Consider the following 13,244-nt stretch of genomic DNA (forward strand, 5'->3'; position numbering starts at 1 on the left):
TTGTCTTCAAAGAGGAGTAGAGGACACAGAGCCCTGGCGACCTGCTGTAGTGGCCCTGGGGTGCAGGGGGGCCAGACAGGCAGGGCTCGGCGTCCACGTGCAGATCCTGGCGTTCAGACAGAGGAAGGGAAGGGGCATCTGAATACAGGAGGAGGGGCTCTGATGCTTGCCGTCCTGGCAAGATGGTGTCTGAGAGCAGAGGGCAGCGGGGGACCAGCAGAAGCTGTGCGTTTGCTGGCCCCTGGAGTCAGACCCCCGATGAGCCCTGGCTCCGCACAAGCAGTAACCGTCAGGCAGGTCTTAGCACTGGTGACGAGGGGTGGCAGCCAAGGACTCACCTGGTTCTGGGGTAGAAGTGGAGATCTATGAGGCTCGAGTGTCCTGGGTCAGTGGGCTTTGAAGCCCCTGCGAGTGGCAGCGTGCTGTGTGGGGCCTGCGGGAGGAACACGTCCCACAGGGTAGGTCTGGGAACCGTCCTACTTCCCCTTGTGCTGAAATCGCTCAATAAGCACGTTCTGCAGTCCGTATGACACTCTGCTGTCTGCGGCTGGTTTTCTCTCCGTACTTTGACAGTTCTCGTTTTCCTATAAAATCAAGTCTTCAGCAGCTCATTGCTGGGATTTCCCCCTCCTCTTGGCTCTCCCATCTCTGTCCTGTGGCCCCTCTCCATCCCAGCCGGTGTTCTCACTGCCTTGCTCATCTGAGTTCTGAGCGCTTTCATGTTGCTGCTTCTGCTGGAATCGTCCCCCCGCCCCCAACTTGGGCCAACCACAGACGCCATTCAGGACCCTGTGTGGGCCTCAGTTCTTCCACTGGGTCTACCTGCTCGTTCCCACCCATCCTGACCTGTCTGTCCCTGAAACCTTGCCCAGTGTGTGTGGTTTTGTTTACTTGGTCATACGCGGTTCCGCACCGCTACGTGAGTTGGCGTCTGTGTTCCCCGGTGGGCTGAGATAGGCTGGGAGAGAGGGACCAGCCTGTTGTATTTCTTTCATGTCTGTCCCCTTCCCGACTCTACATACCCCGTAGGTATCGGTTTAATAGATGAGAGTGATTTGCGTGCTACACGGTAGGATGGAGAAATGCGAAAGCCAGCCATCATGGGTGGAAAGTTTCTGTATTTTGGAGGATGTTGTAGGGATGGTTACGTCCAGAGAGAAGCACTGGGGGGTATTTGTTATCTTATGTGAGAGGGAGGCAATCCCGAAGGGTAGGAATGACTTGTCAGACAGCGCATGCAGAGGCCAGGCAGAACTCCTGAGGAGCGGGTCTTTGTGGTCAGGTCGCGATGGGGAGAGACTCTGGCAGAGGGGCAGTGTCACGGGCAGCGTCTCATATGCCGTGTTGCCTGCCCCCGCACGAGCCAGATCCCCGCCCAGCTGGTGTGGCACCGAGCCCTTTGGCCTGGTAGGTCCTATGTGCTGACAGCGCTGCGAGTAGTCAGAATCCGTGGACACTGTTACCGCGTGTGGACCACCAGTCCCTCCTCCCACCTGCTGCCGCTGAAACCGGAATGTGTGCGAGAGCTGGAGCTAGAGCTGGATGGGCCCCTCTTGGAGGCTGACCCTGAGCCAACCCCCATGCCCAGCAGCTCCCAGGACGGGGATGGGGAGCCAGCTCTTGTCCGCCACTCGACGCTCTTATCCTACTCGGTGAGCAAAAAGGAGAGATCCGAGAGTTTGGGGGTGGGGGTGGATAGGGTAGGAGGAACTGGAAGTGCGGGTCTCCAGAGAGGAAGGAAAGAGGGACCAACTGGACCTTTGGCCTCTCCGCAGGGAAAGGTCACTGGTGTGCTGAGCCAGCCGGCCGGCCTCTATGAGGTGGATGGGCAGCTGGCGCTCTGCCTCGCCTACCAGCAATTCCACAGCCTGAGGAAGGTGGTGCGGCCGGGGGTCTCCCTGGAGGTACGTGAGGTGTCAGGGCTGGGGACACGAAGGCGCTTGGCAGCTTCTCCTACCTTTGCGGCCCAGTACACACCAGCCTCAACAGGGTGGGATCTCCCGCAGCAAAAATGGGAAAAGAATAGGTGTGTGTCGGGAGGGTGGGGGTTGCATTTTTAGTGCCAGCAACGATTTGGACGGGGGCTCAGGTCAGGAAGGAGGAGAGGCTGGGGCTCCCGGAGTACCTCCTTTCCGGAAGGGCTTCCACCCGGAGGAGGAGAGGCTGGAGCCGAGTCTCAGGTGTGGGGCCCGGACGGTCTTGGGCAGCTTGATGGGTCGTGGCGCCTCACCTGCCAAGAGCCTCCCAGCCCACAGGACAGCCGAGTGGAGCTTGTGGGAGATGAAGGCTTCCCACGGGGGAGTGCATTGTGCGGATGGCACCGGGAGGCTGGAAGGAAATGCCCCGTTGGGAGAAATGCTGTTTCTCCGAGTGCCGGGCAGTGGGAGGCTGCAGGGAACCCTGCCAGCGATCATTGAGCCGAGGGCTTCACCCCTGCTTTTTCCACCTTTTCCGCTTTTCTCCAGCTCCAGGATGTTCACCTCCTGCAGTCGGTGGGCGGAGGGACCAGAAGGCCAGTGCTCGCCCCCTGCCTCCACGGCGCCATTCTCCTGCGGGGCTTCTCTTGTCAGAAGCCCGAGACTCAGTCTTTCTACCAGGCCCAGGGGACCTCCCTGTTCGAGCAGCTGGTATGGGAACGCCAGCTGGGCCTCCCCCTGTACCTGTGGGCCACCAGGGCGCTGGAGGAGCTGGCCAGCAAGTGAGGAGGACGGGGGTCTGGGCAGGCGAGGGCTGGCAGGGCCAGGGGCCGGGGAAACAGGATCCTGCCAGAGGCGTCCCCCTTTGGGACACGTGAACGCTTCCCTTCCTGGCCCAGGCTGTGTCCGCACATGCTGAGACACCACCAGCTTCTGCAGCACTCCACTCCGGGGAACCCCAGTCCGGGACTGCAGCTCCTGGCTCCTGTCCTGGATGTCCTATCTCCACCGGGCAGCATGCGTCGGAACGCGCACAAGGAGATCCTCGAGGAGCCGCATCACTGTCCGCTGCAGAAGGTGCGAGCATGTGTGGGAAGCAGGGGCGGCAGAGCTCGTGCCCTGCGCGACCCACAGCCACAGGCTCTGATTTCTCTTCCGTCCCCCACAGTACATGCGGCTGCAGACCCCCTGTTCTTTCCCTACTCTGGCCACCCTGAAAGACGAGGGCCGGTGCAGGGCCTGGGCCGCCTTTGACCCCAAGACCCTCCTGCCCCTCCCGGAGTCTTCTTATCTGACCAGCTGCCAGCTCAATCAGCGAGTATCCTGGTCCTGGCTCACTCTGCTGCCTGCCACCTCCCACCCAGCCCAGGTAGGTCGGGTGCAGGCGGCCCACAGGCCTCCTCTCTTGGCTGCCCTCACTGCTGCTACCGTCATCCTTCCCGGTCCCTGTGGCTGCACAGCCTCGAACTAGACGACCCCGTCTCTTCTCGCCCCACCTGTTCTTCCTGCAGCAGACAGGGAAGGTCTGGGCTCACAGAGCTGTTTTGCTTTAAATCCTTTTCTGGTTCTTTCCAGAGTACGTAAGAGAAAACGCAGAGTCCTTACAGTACCCTGTGAGGTCCCGTATGGTCTCCTGGTTCTAAGCTCAATTCGTATGCTCTCTCCGCTGCCACTAAACGTGCGAATGCATGGCTCTTCCTTTCATATCCCTCTTTCCCACTCCAACATAAGTTCTTTCAGGTCAGGGACTGTATCTTCTCTAGCTAATGTTTAACACAGCATCTGGCGCATGGTAGCCATACCTTGTCCTTCGTCTCCCTGCAGATTTTAATTGGGGTCCTGGCGGCTTCATCTCATAAAGGCTGTCTGCAACTTCGGGACAAAACCGGTTCTCTCCCCTGCCTCATCCTGGCCAAGCACTCTCAGCCTGTCACTGATTCCCGGTTCATAGGTTTGGAGTTGGGATGTGGAGAGAAGGGGGCGGACGGGGAGGGTTTCGGAACAGGAGGTTTGAGGTTTGAGGAGGAGGCACCCGCTAGGATTTTCTTGAAATGCTGAAGTAGCCTGTGTTGATTTGCAAGTTTGGGGACAAGTCTGGGACCCCGGTATGGGCAGAGAAAAGGAGCGAGGGTTTCTCCAGCCAGAACGCCAACTCCCAACCTTCATTTCTCCCACTGTAGCTGCGGGCGGGCACACCAGCACAACATTTCTTGGTTTGAGCTTGCTGAGCCCTATGGACAGGAGTGTTCCTATAAAGGAATGTCACTGAGCCTTTCAGCCTAGGAGGCCAGGGGCAGGATTGGACGCATGGCTGGGATGGTTTCTCCCTTAGAGATATCATCCTGCTGAGGTGGGGTTCAGGTCTGGGCCTTCATGTTGTGTTAGGGGAGCAGCTCAGGCCTGGGACGGGTAGTGAGACCTGCAGGGCGGTCTCCTTCATTGCCCATCCCTCTTGTCAAAACAGAGAATTCTCTCTCTCTAGGCTGCTTGGTGCGGACAGAGAAGTTCCAGCTGGTCATAGAGAGGAATGTCAGAAGCAATTTCCCTTCCTGTAAGGAGCTGAACATGACAGGCTTCATCCAGAAGCAGCAGGCCAGGTTGGCTCCCGTGGGTCGTGGCCGCATCTGAGTCTCTGAGGGGAAGGGCAGGGCCTGGTGCCAGCGGTGGAGTGTGGGGGCCCATCGGGCCCAGGGCGTGTATCACTAAGAAACCTACTCCTTGTCTCTCCCAACAGAGTTTATATCCAGTTCTTCCTGGCCGATGCCTTGATCCTGCCTGTGCCCAGACCTTTGCTGCACTTGGCCACCTCCCTCCCACCTCAGGCAGAGCCCACCCTCCCGGATGGCCCCCACATAGAGCAGAGCCGACTGTTCTTGCTGTCCCACAAGGAGGCCCTCGTGAAGAGGAACTTTTGTGTCCCCCCAGGAGCTAACCCAGAGGTGCCCAAGCCCATCCTCAGTTTCCACGTATCGGGGAGCTGGCTTGGGGGCACCCAGAGGAAGGAGGGGACTGCGTGGGGCCCACCCGAGCCCAAAGGAGAGGAGAACAAGGATCAGAAGGTAAACCGGGACTGCAGGGATCTAAGGCCCGGTGCCATGTGCCCCAGCTCCTGTCTGGGACCCCAGCACCTGCCTCCGTCTTTCCTCCCTCCCTCCCAGGTTCTCTTAATCTTCCGGGGCTCCTCCGTCCGCTGGTTCGAGTTCTTGCACCCAGGTCATGTGTACCGACTCGTGGCTCCGGGCCCTCCTGTGAGTGCCCCACTCAGTCCTTCACACACCCTGCCCCAGAAGGCTTTTGTGGCGTGGGGTCTGGAGAGGGAGTGCCAGTGCCTGGCTACTGTCTAAGTGTCCTAGAAGAAGGGTAGATTTAGAGCAGATGGAAGGCCCATTTGAATGTAAAGCACTTCCCTCACCGTCCTCCAGGAAGAAAACAAAATCAGGTCTTTGTGTTCTGTGAGCCTGCCCCTGGAGCAGGACATGCTCAAAGGGTTGTCTTCTGTTCTCCGCAGACCCCGCTGCTGTTCGAGGAGGGCGGGCCATCCTGCATCCCACAGCGTCCCCTGGAGCTGGCCGGCTATGCATCCTGCCTCACGGTGCAGGAGGAGTGGACTCTGGAGCTCGAGCGCGACCAGGACGTCCCCGCTGTGCTGGACACCAGCAGGGCCCTGCCTAAGACCTCGATGGACGACCTGCTCAGTGGCAAGTAAATGTCCGCCGGCTTCTCCAGCTTCTGCGGCTGCGCTGTCCCGCCGGCATGGGGCTTGGTGAGCAGTCCGCTCCCCACCGCGGCGCCTCTGTCTTTGTCGGGATTCATTCCTAGAGGAGTGACGTCCCTGTGACCAGGAAGCTGTGTTTCATGCCGGAGTTTTCCCGTAGCAGCTCAGTGTTCTGAAAAGATCATGAGCAGGGTTTCTCACAATGAAGGAAAAGCTATAGCAATGAAAGGAAATATAAAGAGGAAAAAAAAAAAGACAAAGCTGGAATCTATAGAGAAGGGCCTTCCCTTTTAGTGCAAGCAGCAGCTGGCTCCTGGCTGCAGGCACAGCTGTTCTTTTTTTTCAGGGCGGCTGCCAGTGCAGGCTCAGACGCCACAGATTTCCCCTATGTTTTTTTAAAAAACAAAACAAAACAAAACAAACCTTATTGGATTGCACGTGTGATTTTTAACTACTTTTTTTTTTTTTTTTTAAGATTTTGTTTATTTATTTGACAGAGAGAGAGAGATCACAAGTAGGCAGAGAGGCAGGCAGAGAGAGGGAGAAGCAGGCTCCTTGCTGAGCAGAGAGCCCGATGCGGGGCTCCATCCCAGGACTCTGGGATCATGACCTGAGCTGAAGGCAGAGGCTTAACCCACTGAGCTGCCCTGGCGCCCCTGTGTGTGTGATTTTTACAAAACGTGTCTCTAGTAGAAAGGATTGTTTCCAAGGACCCATGATGGGCAGGTGTGGGCATGAGCGCCAGCATACAAAGCTACCTGTGGTGGGCCGCAGCTGTGATGTCCCCTGTGCCTCCGGGTGAGGCCTCTGCTTATGGTGTGGTATAGGTTTTCAGTGATCTGCTGCGGCTCTGTTTTTCCTATAAGGCCTGTTGCTTTTTTTTTTTCCTTCTTAAGATTTATTTACTTATTTGAGAGAGAGAGTGTGCATGTGCCCATGACGCGGGGGGTGGGGGAGGTTTGCGGGGTGTGGACAGAGGGAAGAGAATCCCCAGCAGACTCCCTGCTGAGCCTGGAGCCCACTGCAGGTCGATCAGGATCTGAGAGCACGACCTGAGCCAAAAGTCAAGAGTCAGACACTTAAACTGATTGCACCCCCAGGCACATGCCCTTGTCCTTTAGGGCGTGACAATGCAGGGCAAGGCTTTTTTTTAGGACGTTATAGATGACTTCTGGCAGATGCTTTAGCTCCTTTTTTTGCCCTTAGATCCCTCTCCAGTCTCTGCTTTCTGACGCCTGTTATCACTGTGCTTCTGTGACCCTACAGCTCCGATTGCCTGGTGTCTTTCTCAGCTGAGATCTTGTCACGGAGCCTGTGTGAGCCACTTCCGGCCCCTTTCTGGGCAAAGCCTGGTAATGATGCCTCCTTTGGGGGAAGGTGTGAAGTTCAGTGATGGGACTCTGGGGTCCTGGCAGATGCCCCTGACCCTTGCCCTGGACTTCTGCAGGGGGCACTCGGACCTCGAGAGCATCTGTGAAGCTGACCGTGGCCGTAGAGGACGCTGACTGCCCATGCCGCCCACACTTAGACATCTATATCAAAGAGCCACACTTGCCTCCCCCGCTAGGACTCCTGCCGGGAGCCCGAGCCTACTTTGGCCAGCTGGAGAAGAAGATTTCCAGGTGAGAATCGGGACGCTGGCTGGCTTCCTCTCTCCGCTGCTCTCCTCCCCACCCCGCCACTGTGCTTTCACACCTCCTCTTTGAAAGGACTTCGCAGCCGTGTCGCCTTTCGTGTGTGCTCTCTGCCCTCACGAGATGCTCCAGGCCGCTTGTGCCCTAATTCTTCCCTCTGCTTAGCCCAGGGCACAGCCTGCAGGGGGAGGAGGTGGCGATGGGGGTCTAAGCTTGTGATCTGGCCGCAGCTCCTGCCTCAAATTGACTTCTTTTTCCTCCTCTTCACTCTGCCTCCTGCACTTGAAGATCCCACAATATTTACTGTTGTTTCCGACCGACTACTTACCTTCAGGTCCTGAGTTTCCCCCCCGAGACCGCAATCAGGTCAGTGGCCCGGGCCCTCCTCCCCACACTTCACATCCTCACACCCACATCCTTTTTTTTTTTTTAAAGATTTTATTTATTTATTTGAGAAAGAGGCAGTGGGAGAGAGCATGACCGAGGAGAAGGTCAGAGGGAGAAGCAGACTCCCCGTGGAGGTGGGAGCTCGATGCAGGACTCCATCATGGGACTCCGGGATCATGACCTGAGCCGAAAGCAGTCGTCCAACCAACTGAGCCACCCAGGCATCCCCTCACACCCACATCCTACATGTGGTCCCGGCTTTGGGATTTTTGCCATTTTAACTGGTGTTCTCCACTCCTAGGAGAACAAGTTGAGTTGGAAGTGTTCTCTCTGCCCCGCGTGAAAATGCCTGATGTTCATTATTTTGCCCAGAGAGATGTAATGTTCTAGGCCCCTGAGGAATAACGGATGGTCAGAGGTCGGGATTCAGAACGAAGCCATGAGGCTTCCTGGAGAGCACAGACCCCACACCCATCCACATCCCTGTGCCTGCCTGGTACTGCCAGACATCGCGTGCTTTCAGGACAGTCGGCTATCCTTGACTCCTTTCTCTTTCTCTCTCTAGTGCTCCCCTGCCCCACATCTTCCTGGCTGAACTCCTGCAGGGTGGCCGTCCCCCCTTCCAGGCCAGTGCCTCTTGCCATATCGTTTCCGTCTTCAGCCTTCAGCTCCTGTGGGTGTGTGCCCACTGTACCAGTCTCTGTCCCCAGGTATGGGAGGGCCCAGGCTGAGCAGTGTGCAGGGGGCCAGACGGGTGTGAGGGGACCCAGAGCGTTTTTCCAACCACTGTCTCTATCCCAGGGAAGGTGTACTCGTCAGGGCTCCACTTGCCCCACACAGACATCTATAAGCCAGGCCAGCATCAGGTGAGAGCACAAGGTGGGCACCTGCTGCGCCATTTATTTCCCTGTCATGTGGTCTGTCTGCTGGCCTGCTGTTGGCATAGTTCCTGGCTTGTGGGAATGGCTTCGTAAGTCTTTGAGGGTGAATGGGTTAAAGTCAAATGAGTCAAACTGGGAAGTGGTGGGGAGGGAGGCATGTTGGAACCATCTGGCCACCTGGGTCTGCCGTGGAAGTTTCTATTTCTCTGCGGCCCCTCCTTCCCCCAGGCTCCTGGTGGAGGATGGGACTGCCGAAGCCGTGGTGACCTGTAGGAATCATCATGTGGCAACAGTACTGGGTCTGTGTCCCAGTGAGTGGACCTCCCTCCTGGAGTCTGTCCGAGGGCCTGGGAAGGTGGCCTTGCAATTTACAGGTCCTGGAGCCCAGCCTGAGGTGAGACGGGGCTGGGAGGTGGGACTGTGAAACCCAGATTCCTAAGCGGTTTGGTAGAGAGTTTAAGAATCTGAGTTAGGAAGAAAAAAAAAATTAGAATTCTGATTAATCTTCAGTTTCTTCTTCTAGTCTTCCGCCAAGGTGGATGAGCCCTTGACCCTCTTCCTCCGGACACTGTGTACCAGCTTCTCTGTTCTCCGGCCTGTTGTACTTTCTTTTGAGCTTGAGAGGAAACCCTCCTTGGTCATCCCGTTAGGTATGGGAGGGAGGGGGTATGTGACTAGAGGGGTCCCAGGAGGAAGGTGGATGTGCGATTGATCGATGGGAGGATGTCTGGAGTCGGGGAAGAGAATGGTGGGTCGGGGAAACGAACCGCATGCCCAGGCCATCTCTTTCCTCTCGTCCCATCTCAGAGCCACCTCAGCTACAGCGGTTCCAGTGCGGGGAACAGACTCTACTGACTCGTGTGAATCCCAAGATTCGACTGTCCTGCCTTTCTATCCAGGAGCCCAAGCACGCCAGCTCTCTGGGAGCCTTTTCTTTGTCCTGCTGACCTGGACGGCAGTGGGGCCCTGCTGGAAGCCTTGAGGCCCTGAGCCCATCTCCTCCCCGCCATTGTGCCCTTACCTGGTCTCTGATGGCACCAGGACCCCAGGTCCCGGAATTCAGAAACTGCTACCCTTCTGTGACATGTCCTTCCCATTCTGTTGCCAGCTTGCCTGGAAATTGTTGAGATGGGCAGATGACGGCGCTGTTGATGGTCCCTCTGTAGTTGGGGTCAGGGTATTGGCCCTAACGGGACGGGCCCTAAGTACCTGGGTTCTGCCTTTGGGGGTGTTTGTGGCAGGCCTCTTGGCCCGCAATAAAGCTCTGGTGATGTATCTCGCTTCTGCCTCTCTCGGGGTCCCAGGCCTCCTGACCTCCCGGCATCCAGCCCATCACTTTGCTGTTTGTTGCTGGTGCCAGATTCAGTTTGGAGAGGGGCTTCTGGTCGGGCAGTGATACCAAGAATTAGGCCTTAAAGGGAGGAAATTGGGGCATGGAGGGCAGGGTAGACAACATAGCCAGGTGGTGTCAGCAGGGCTGGGCCCCAGCAAGTCCAGCCCACTGCCCTGGGGTGTGGAAGAGGGGGGAAGCACCAAGCTCTAGTGGGGGCCTGGGTGGAAGCCAGGGCACATGTGCTGGGGAGCCCAAATCAGCACTGTGGGCTTCTCCCGGGCCAGGCCTGAGGCAGTTACAGGATCAATACACCCCCCCACCCCCCCGGACTAGCAGGAATTCCAGAACCCAACCCACAGAATCAAGAGTTGAAGGAGCATTTATGGGTGATGATGTGTTTGGCTTGTGGTGTGTTTCTTTCCCCGGGGCTTCTCGCTAGCTGGAGAGGTACAGCCGAGTCACAGCTCTTAGAGACACATTCTTTCCTGGCCTTTAGGGATCAGTTGCAGTTTGCATTTGGGAAGCCCTTGGATTGCAGCTTTGTGTATGGGAAAGTAGTCTCGCCTAGCTATACTTTACTGATAACATTTGTAGAGATTTGAGGGTATCCTGTCTTGCAGCTGGCCGGTTAGCTCAGTTGGTTAGAGCGTGGTGCTAATAACGCCAAGGTCGCGGGTTCGATCCCCGTACGGGCCACAAGCCGTTACGCCTTTTGTCCGTCTGTTTTAGTGTTTTTTAGCGCGCACCTGCTGTTTACAACCACAACTTTCTGCGCGGAGCCATATGACTTTTGATTACAGACGACATCAGATCCATCGCTCCTCAAAACCTAAATTGCTAGCACACTCCAAGGCCTGGAAGGGAGGTCCTGGGGCTGGGGCCGAGGGAGGTCTCCCCCGGAGCAAATTGTTGGAGGCGGTGGGAGACCCGGCAGGCTGCGGGAGGAGGAGCCCAGAGAGGCAGCGCGGGGCGGGCCGAGACTCCCGGGCGCTTCCGGCAGCCGCTGCTTTCCCGACCCCGAGACCCCGGCTAATTTACAGAGTGGAGTGTCTGCGAGACCTGAGTGCTAAGATAGGAGGAGGACGAGGCTACTACTACCGACGGTGTAGTCGTGGCCGAGTGGTTAAGGCGATGGACTAGAAATCCATTGGGGTCTCCCCGCGCAGGTTCGAATCCTGCCGACTACGTAAGCTTTTTCTCCGACGTCCTCGCCACATCCCTCACGTCCGATCGGAGACTGACCTCGCAGTTCCTCCGTTCTCAGGAACGCTCCCTCCGGGGACTTACCCAGCCCCGCGTTTCTGTCTGGAATTGAGATCCTCGGTTTATTCCATTGGACATTTTGGGGAGATCCCCCGGGTGGGTGTGTGATTCCAAATCCTGCCGCTTTGCTGCGTTGCAAAAAGTAGTTTCAGAGAAGTCGGAAGTGGCTGCGGGTAGACGCCGAGCGCGGTACTCCTGTAGTGGAGTTCCGGAAAGAGCCTGGGTATCCTTGGCGCCGTGGCTTAGTTGGTTAAAGCGCCTGTCTAGTAAACAGGAGATCCTGGGTTCGAATCCCAGCGGTGCCTTTGTTCGACCTTGCGAGAAGATAACTTCCGTTTTGTTCTAAATCTATTATACTCCCTAACGGACTTACTGAGTGTTTTTATATTGCAGGGGCAAGGGTCTCCGTTCTGCCCTCGGGTCGCCCAGGCTTACTGCAAAGACGAGCTCCCCGTCCTTGGAGACCACCGACCCCAAATCTCGCCTTCCCTCCACCCCCAGTCCTTTGTCTCTGAGCACGTGCCGCAGCCCTGGGGCGGTGCACCCGGGTGGGGGGTGCGGCTACCCCAAAACCCTGCGGGAGGACGTCCCTGGGCTCGTGAGACCATTTGTTTTGTTTGTTTCTTCCTTATATTTCATTGGTTTGGGGCCTCAGCATCGTGTATGTATATTTAGCCAGTTTGTTTTATTGGAAAGAATTTGGGAGGGGCGCAGTTCCTTCGCATAGTTACCTTCATCGGCCTCTGTTAGAGGGCAGTCAGGGTTAGGAGGGGGCGGCTAAACCGTGCCACCCGGTTTCCTCCAAGAGCCTGCTGAAGGGCCGGGCCACGAATGTGGACAGGTCAGGAGCAGGAGAGAGCTCGTTCCCAGTAGGGTCTCCGGAAAGTGGGGTGCGGAAAGGAGCACTGAAACCTGGCTGGCCAGCGTGCAGGGAAGGCTGTGGAGGGAGGAGGCAAGAAATAGGACCTACAGGCCCTGGGCAGGGCCTAAACCTTCCTGGAAGATAGGCAGAAAGATCTAGATACGATCCTTTGGTGGGGCGACAATCCTAAGATGTCTGAGGGCAAATGCGGTATTGAAGGAGCTGCTGTCTCAGAACTGCAGGTCAAGGTGCAGGGCACCCTGGGCTGCCCGCTGCACAGAAAGGCCCCTTTTCTCCAAGAGCTCGTGGGAAGGAAGAAATCACAACCCAGTGCGCAAAGGGAGAGAAGGGGTATCTCATGGGGCCTGAGAGTAGAGAGCTAAGTCTCAGAGACAACGTGGAAATTTGCCCTGTGTTCTACTGAACAACTCTTACTGTATCCAGGCCATTCCTTGATCTAGATCCTGGGAACACAGCAGTCCAATAAACAAGGAAACTGTCCTAAAAATTAAATTATATAATATTCTAGATCAATGCTACATGAGACAGTAGCACAAGGGATCAGAGGCTGTGTGTGTGCGTGTGTGCATGTGTGTGTGCGTGTGCGTGTGTGTGTGCATGTGTGTGTAGAGACAAAGCATGGTTCCAGAAACATCAAAGGCTTGCACCGGGCCATTGTGGAAGAGATGGAAAAGAGGGGTTGAATTCAAGGCATGTTTAAGATTAAAAAACAGAAAAAAAAACAAGAGGTTAGCATGTGGAGTCTGAAAAAGAGGGAGAAATTCAGGACGATGCCTGGGTTCCACTTTAGGGAAGGGCTGGGAGCAAGGGGTGCCACCAACTCAAATTCCCCAAGAATATTTTTTTCACTCTTTCCCACTGAATCTTTTCCAAACAACTAGGACTACTCAAAGTTATAACTTAATCTTGCCATAACTCAATCTTGCCATATAACTCAATCTTGCCATAACTCCCACTGAAATGTAAAACACGAGAAACTTAAACAGCGATCAGTTTATATCTTCGTTCTTGGATCCTTGAAAGTGGGGTTCCTGCGTGGGGGTGCAGGGTATCTGTGAACTCTCTGGTATGGAATGCATTTTTCTAGGGAAAAGGGCCTCTGCTTTCATCGTGTTCTGTAAGGGACATAGGGCTCCACCTCTGTATGGATTAGGTGACTGACCCCAGGTTAAGAGAGTGGTCCCTAGACACTTGGGGGAAAAGCTGGGGCGGAAGAGTAGGAAACAGAAATT

The 13,244-nt window shown here is 56.2% G+C and overlaps 1 protein-coding gene and 3 non-coding genes across 6 annotated transcripts in view; all 4 read left to right on the top strand.

Annotated features, from left to right (window-relative positions):
* The window catches only part of CTC1 (CST telomere replication complex component 1), a 21,060-nt gene extending 11,252 nt beyond the window's left edge, over nucleotides 1–9,808 (top strand). For 2 of the 3 annotated variants that reach the window (XM_059380854.1, XM_059380853.1), the window contains exons 6-23: nucleotides 1,368–1,652; nucleotides 1,776–1,904; nucleotides 2,466–2,698; nucleotides 2,816–2,993; nucleotides 3,085–3,285; nucleotides 3,741–3,867; nucleotides 4,399–4,513; nucleotides 4,651–4,975; nucleotides 5,075–5,164; nucleotides 5,425–5,618; nucleotides 6,898–6,983; nucleotides 7,079–7,253; nucleotides 7,554–7,631; nucleotides 8,218–8,362; nucleotides 8,454–8,518; nucleotides 8,762–8,927; nucleotides 9,057–9,183; nucleotides 9,341–9,808. In XM_059380854.1, the coding sequence (XP_059236837.1) occupies nucleotides 1,368–1,652; nucleotides 1,776–1,904; nucleotides 2,466–2,698; nucleotides 2,816–2,993; nucleotides 3,085–3,285; nucleotides 3,741–3,867; nucleotides 4,399–4,513; nucleotides 4,651–4,975; nucleotides 5,075–5,164; nucleotides 5,425–5,618; nucleotides 6,898–6,983; nucleotides 7,079–7,253; nucleotides 7,554–7,631; nucleotides 8,218–8,362; nucleotides 8,454–8,518; nucleotides 8,762–8,927; nucleotides 9,057–9,183; nucleotides 9,341–9,480 (2,859 nt within the window). In that variant the 3' untranslated portion in view covers nucleotides 9,481–9,808. Of the gene's footprint in view, nucleotides 1–1,367; nucleotides 1,653–1,775; nucleotides 1,905–2,465; nucleotides 2,699–2,815; nucleotides 2,994–3,084; nucleotides 3,286–3,740; nucleotides 3,868–4,398; nucleotides 4,514–4,650; nucleotides 4,976–5,074; nucleotides 5,165–5,424; nucleotides 5,619–6,897; nucleotides 6,984–7,078; nucleotides 7,254–7,553; nucleotides 7,632–8,217; nucleotides 8,363–8,453; nucleotides 8,532–8,761; nucleotides 8,928–9,056; nucleotides 9,184–9,340 lie in introns of those variants that run through there. The other variant, XM_059380855.1, reaches the window with a different exon arrangement.
* Nucleotides 9,809–10,488: 680 nt separating this feature from the next.
* Nucleotides 10,489–10,562, top strand: TRNAI-AAU (transfer RNA isoleucine (anticodon AAU)). The gene has a single exon. It is a non-coding gene; the product is annotated as a tRNA-Ile (tRNA).
* A 409-nt stretch (nucleotides 10,563–10,971) lies between these two features.
* On the top strand, nucleotides 10,972–11,053 carry TRNAS-AGA (transfer RNA serine (anticodon AGA)). Its single transcript has one exon. It is a non-coding gene; the product is annotated as a tRNA-Ser (tRNA).
* Nucleotides 11,054–11,360: 307 nt separating this feature from the next.
* Nucleotides 11,361–11,434, top strand: TRNAT-AGU (transfer RNA threonine (anticodon AGU)). The gene has a single exon. It is a non-coding gene; the product is annotated as a tRNA-Thr (tRNA).
* The last annotated feature ends 1,810 nt before the right edge of the window (nucleotides 11,435–13,244 follow it).

Source organism: Mustela nigripes, chromosome 16, assembly GCF_022355385.1.
Source record: "Mustela nigripes isolate SB6536 chromosome 16, MUSNIG.SB6536, whole genome shotgun sequence".
Lineage (NCBI taxonomy): Eukaryota > Metazoa > Chordata > Mammalia > Carnivora > Mustelidae > Mustela > Mustela nigripes.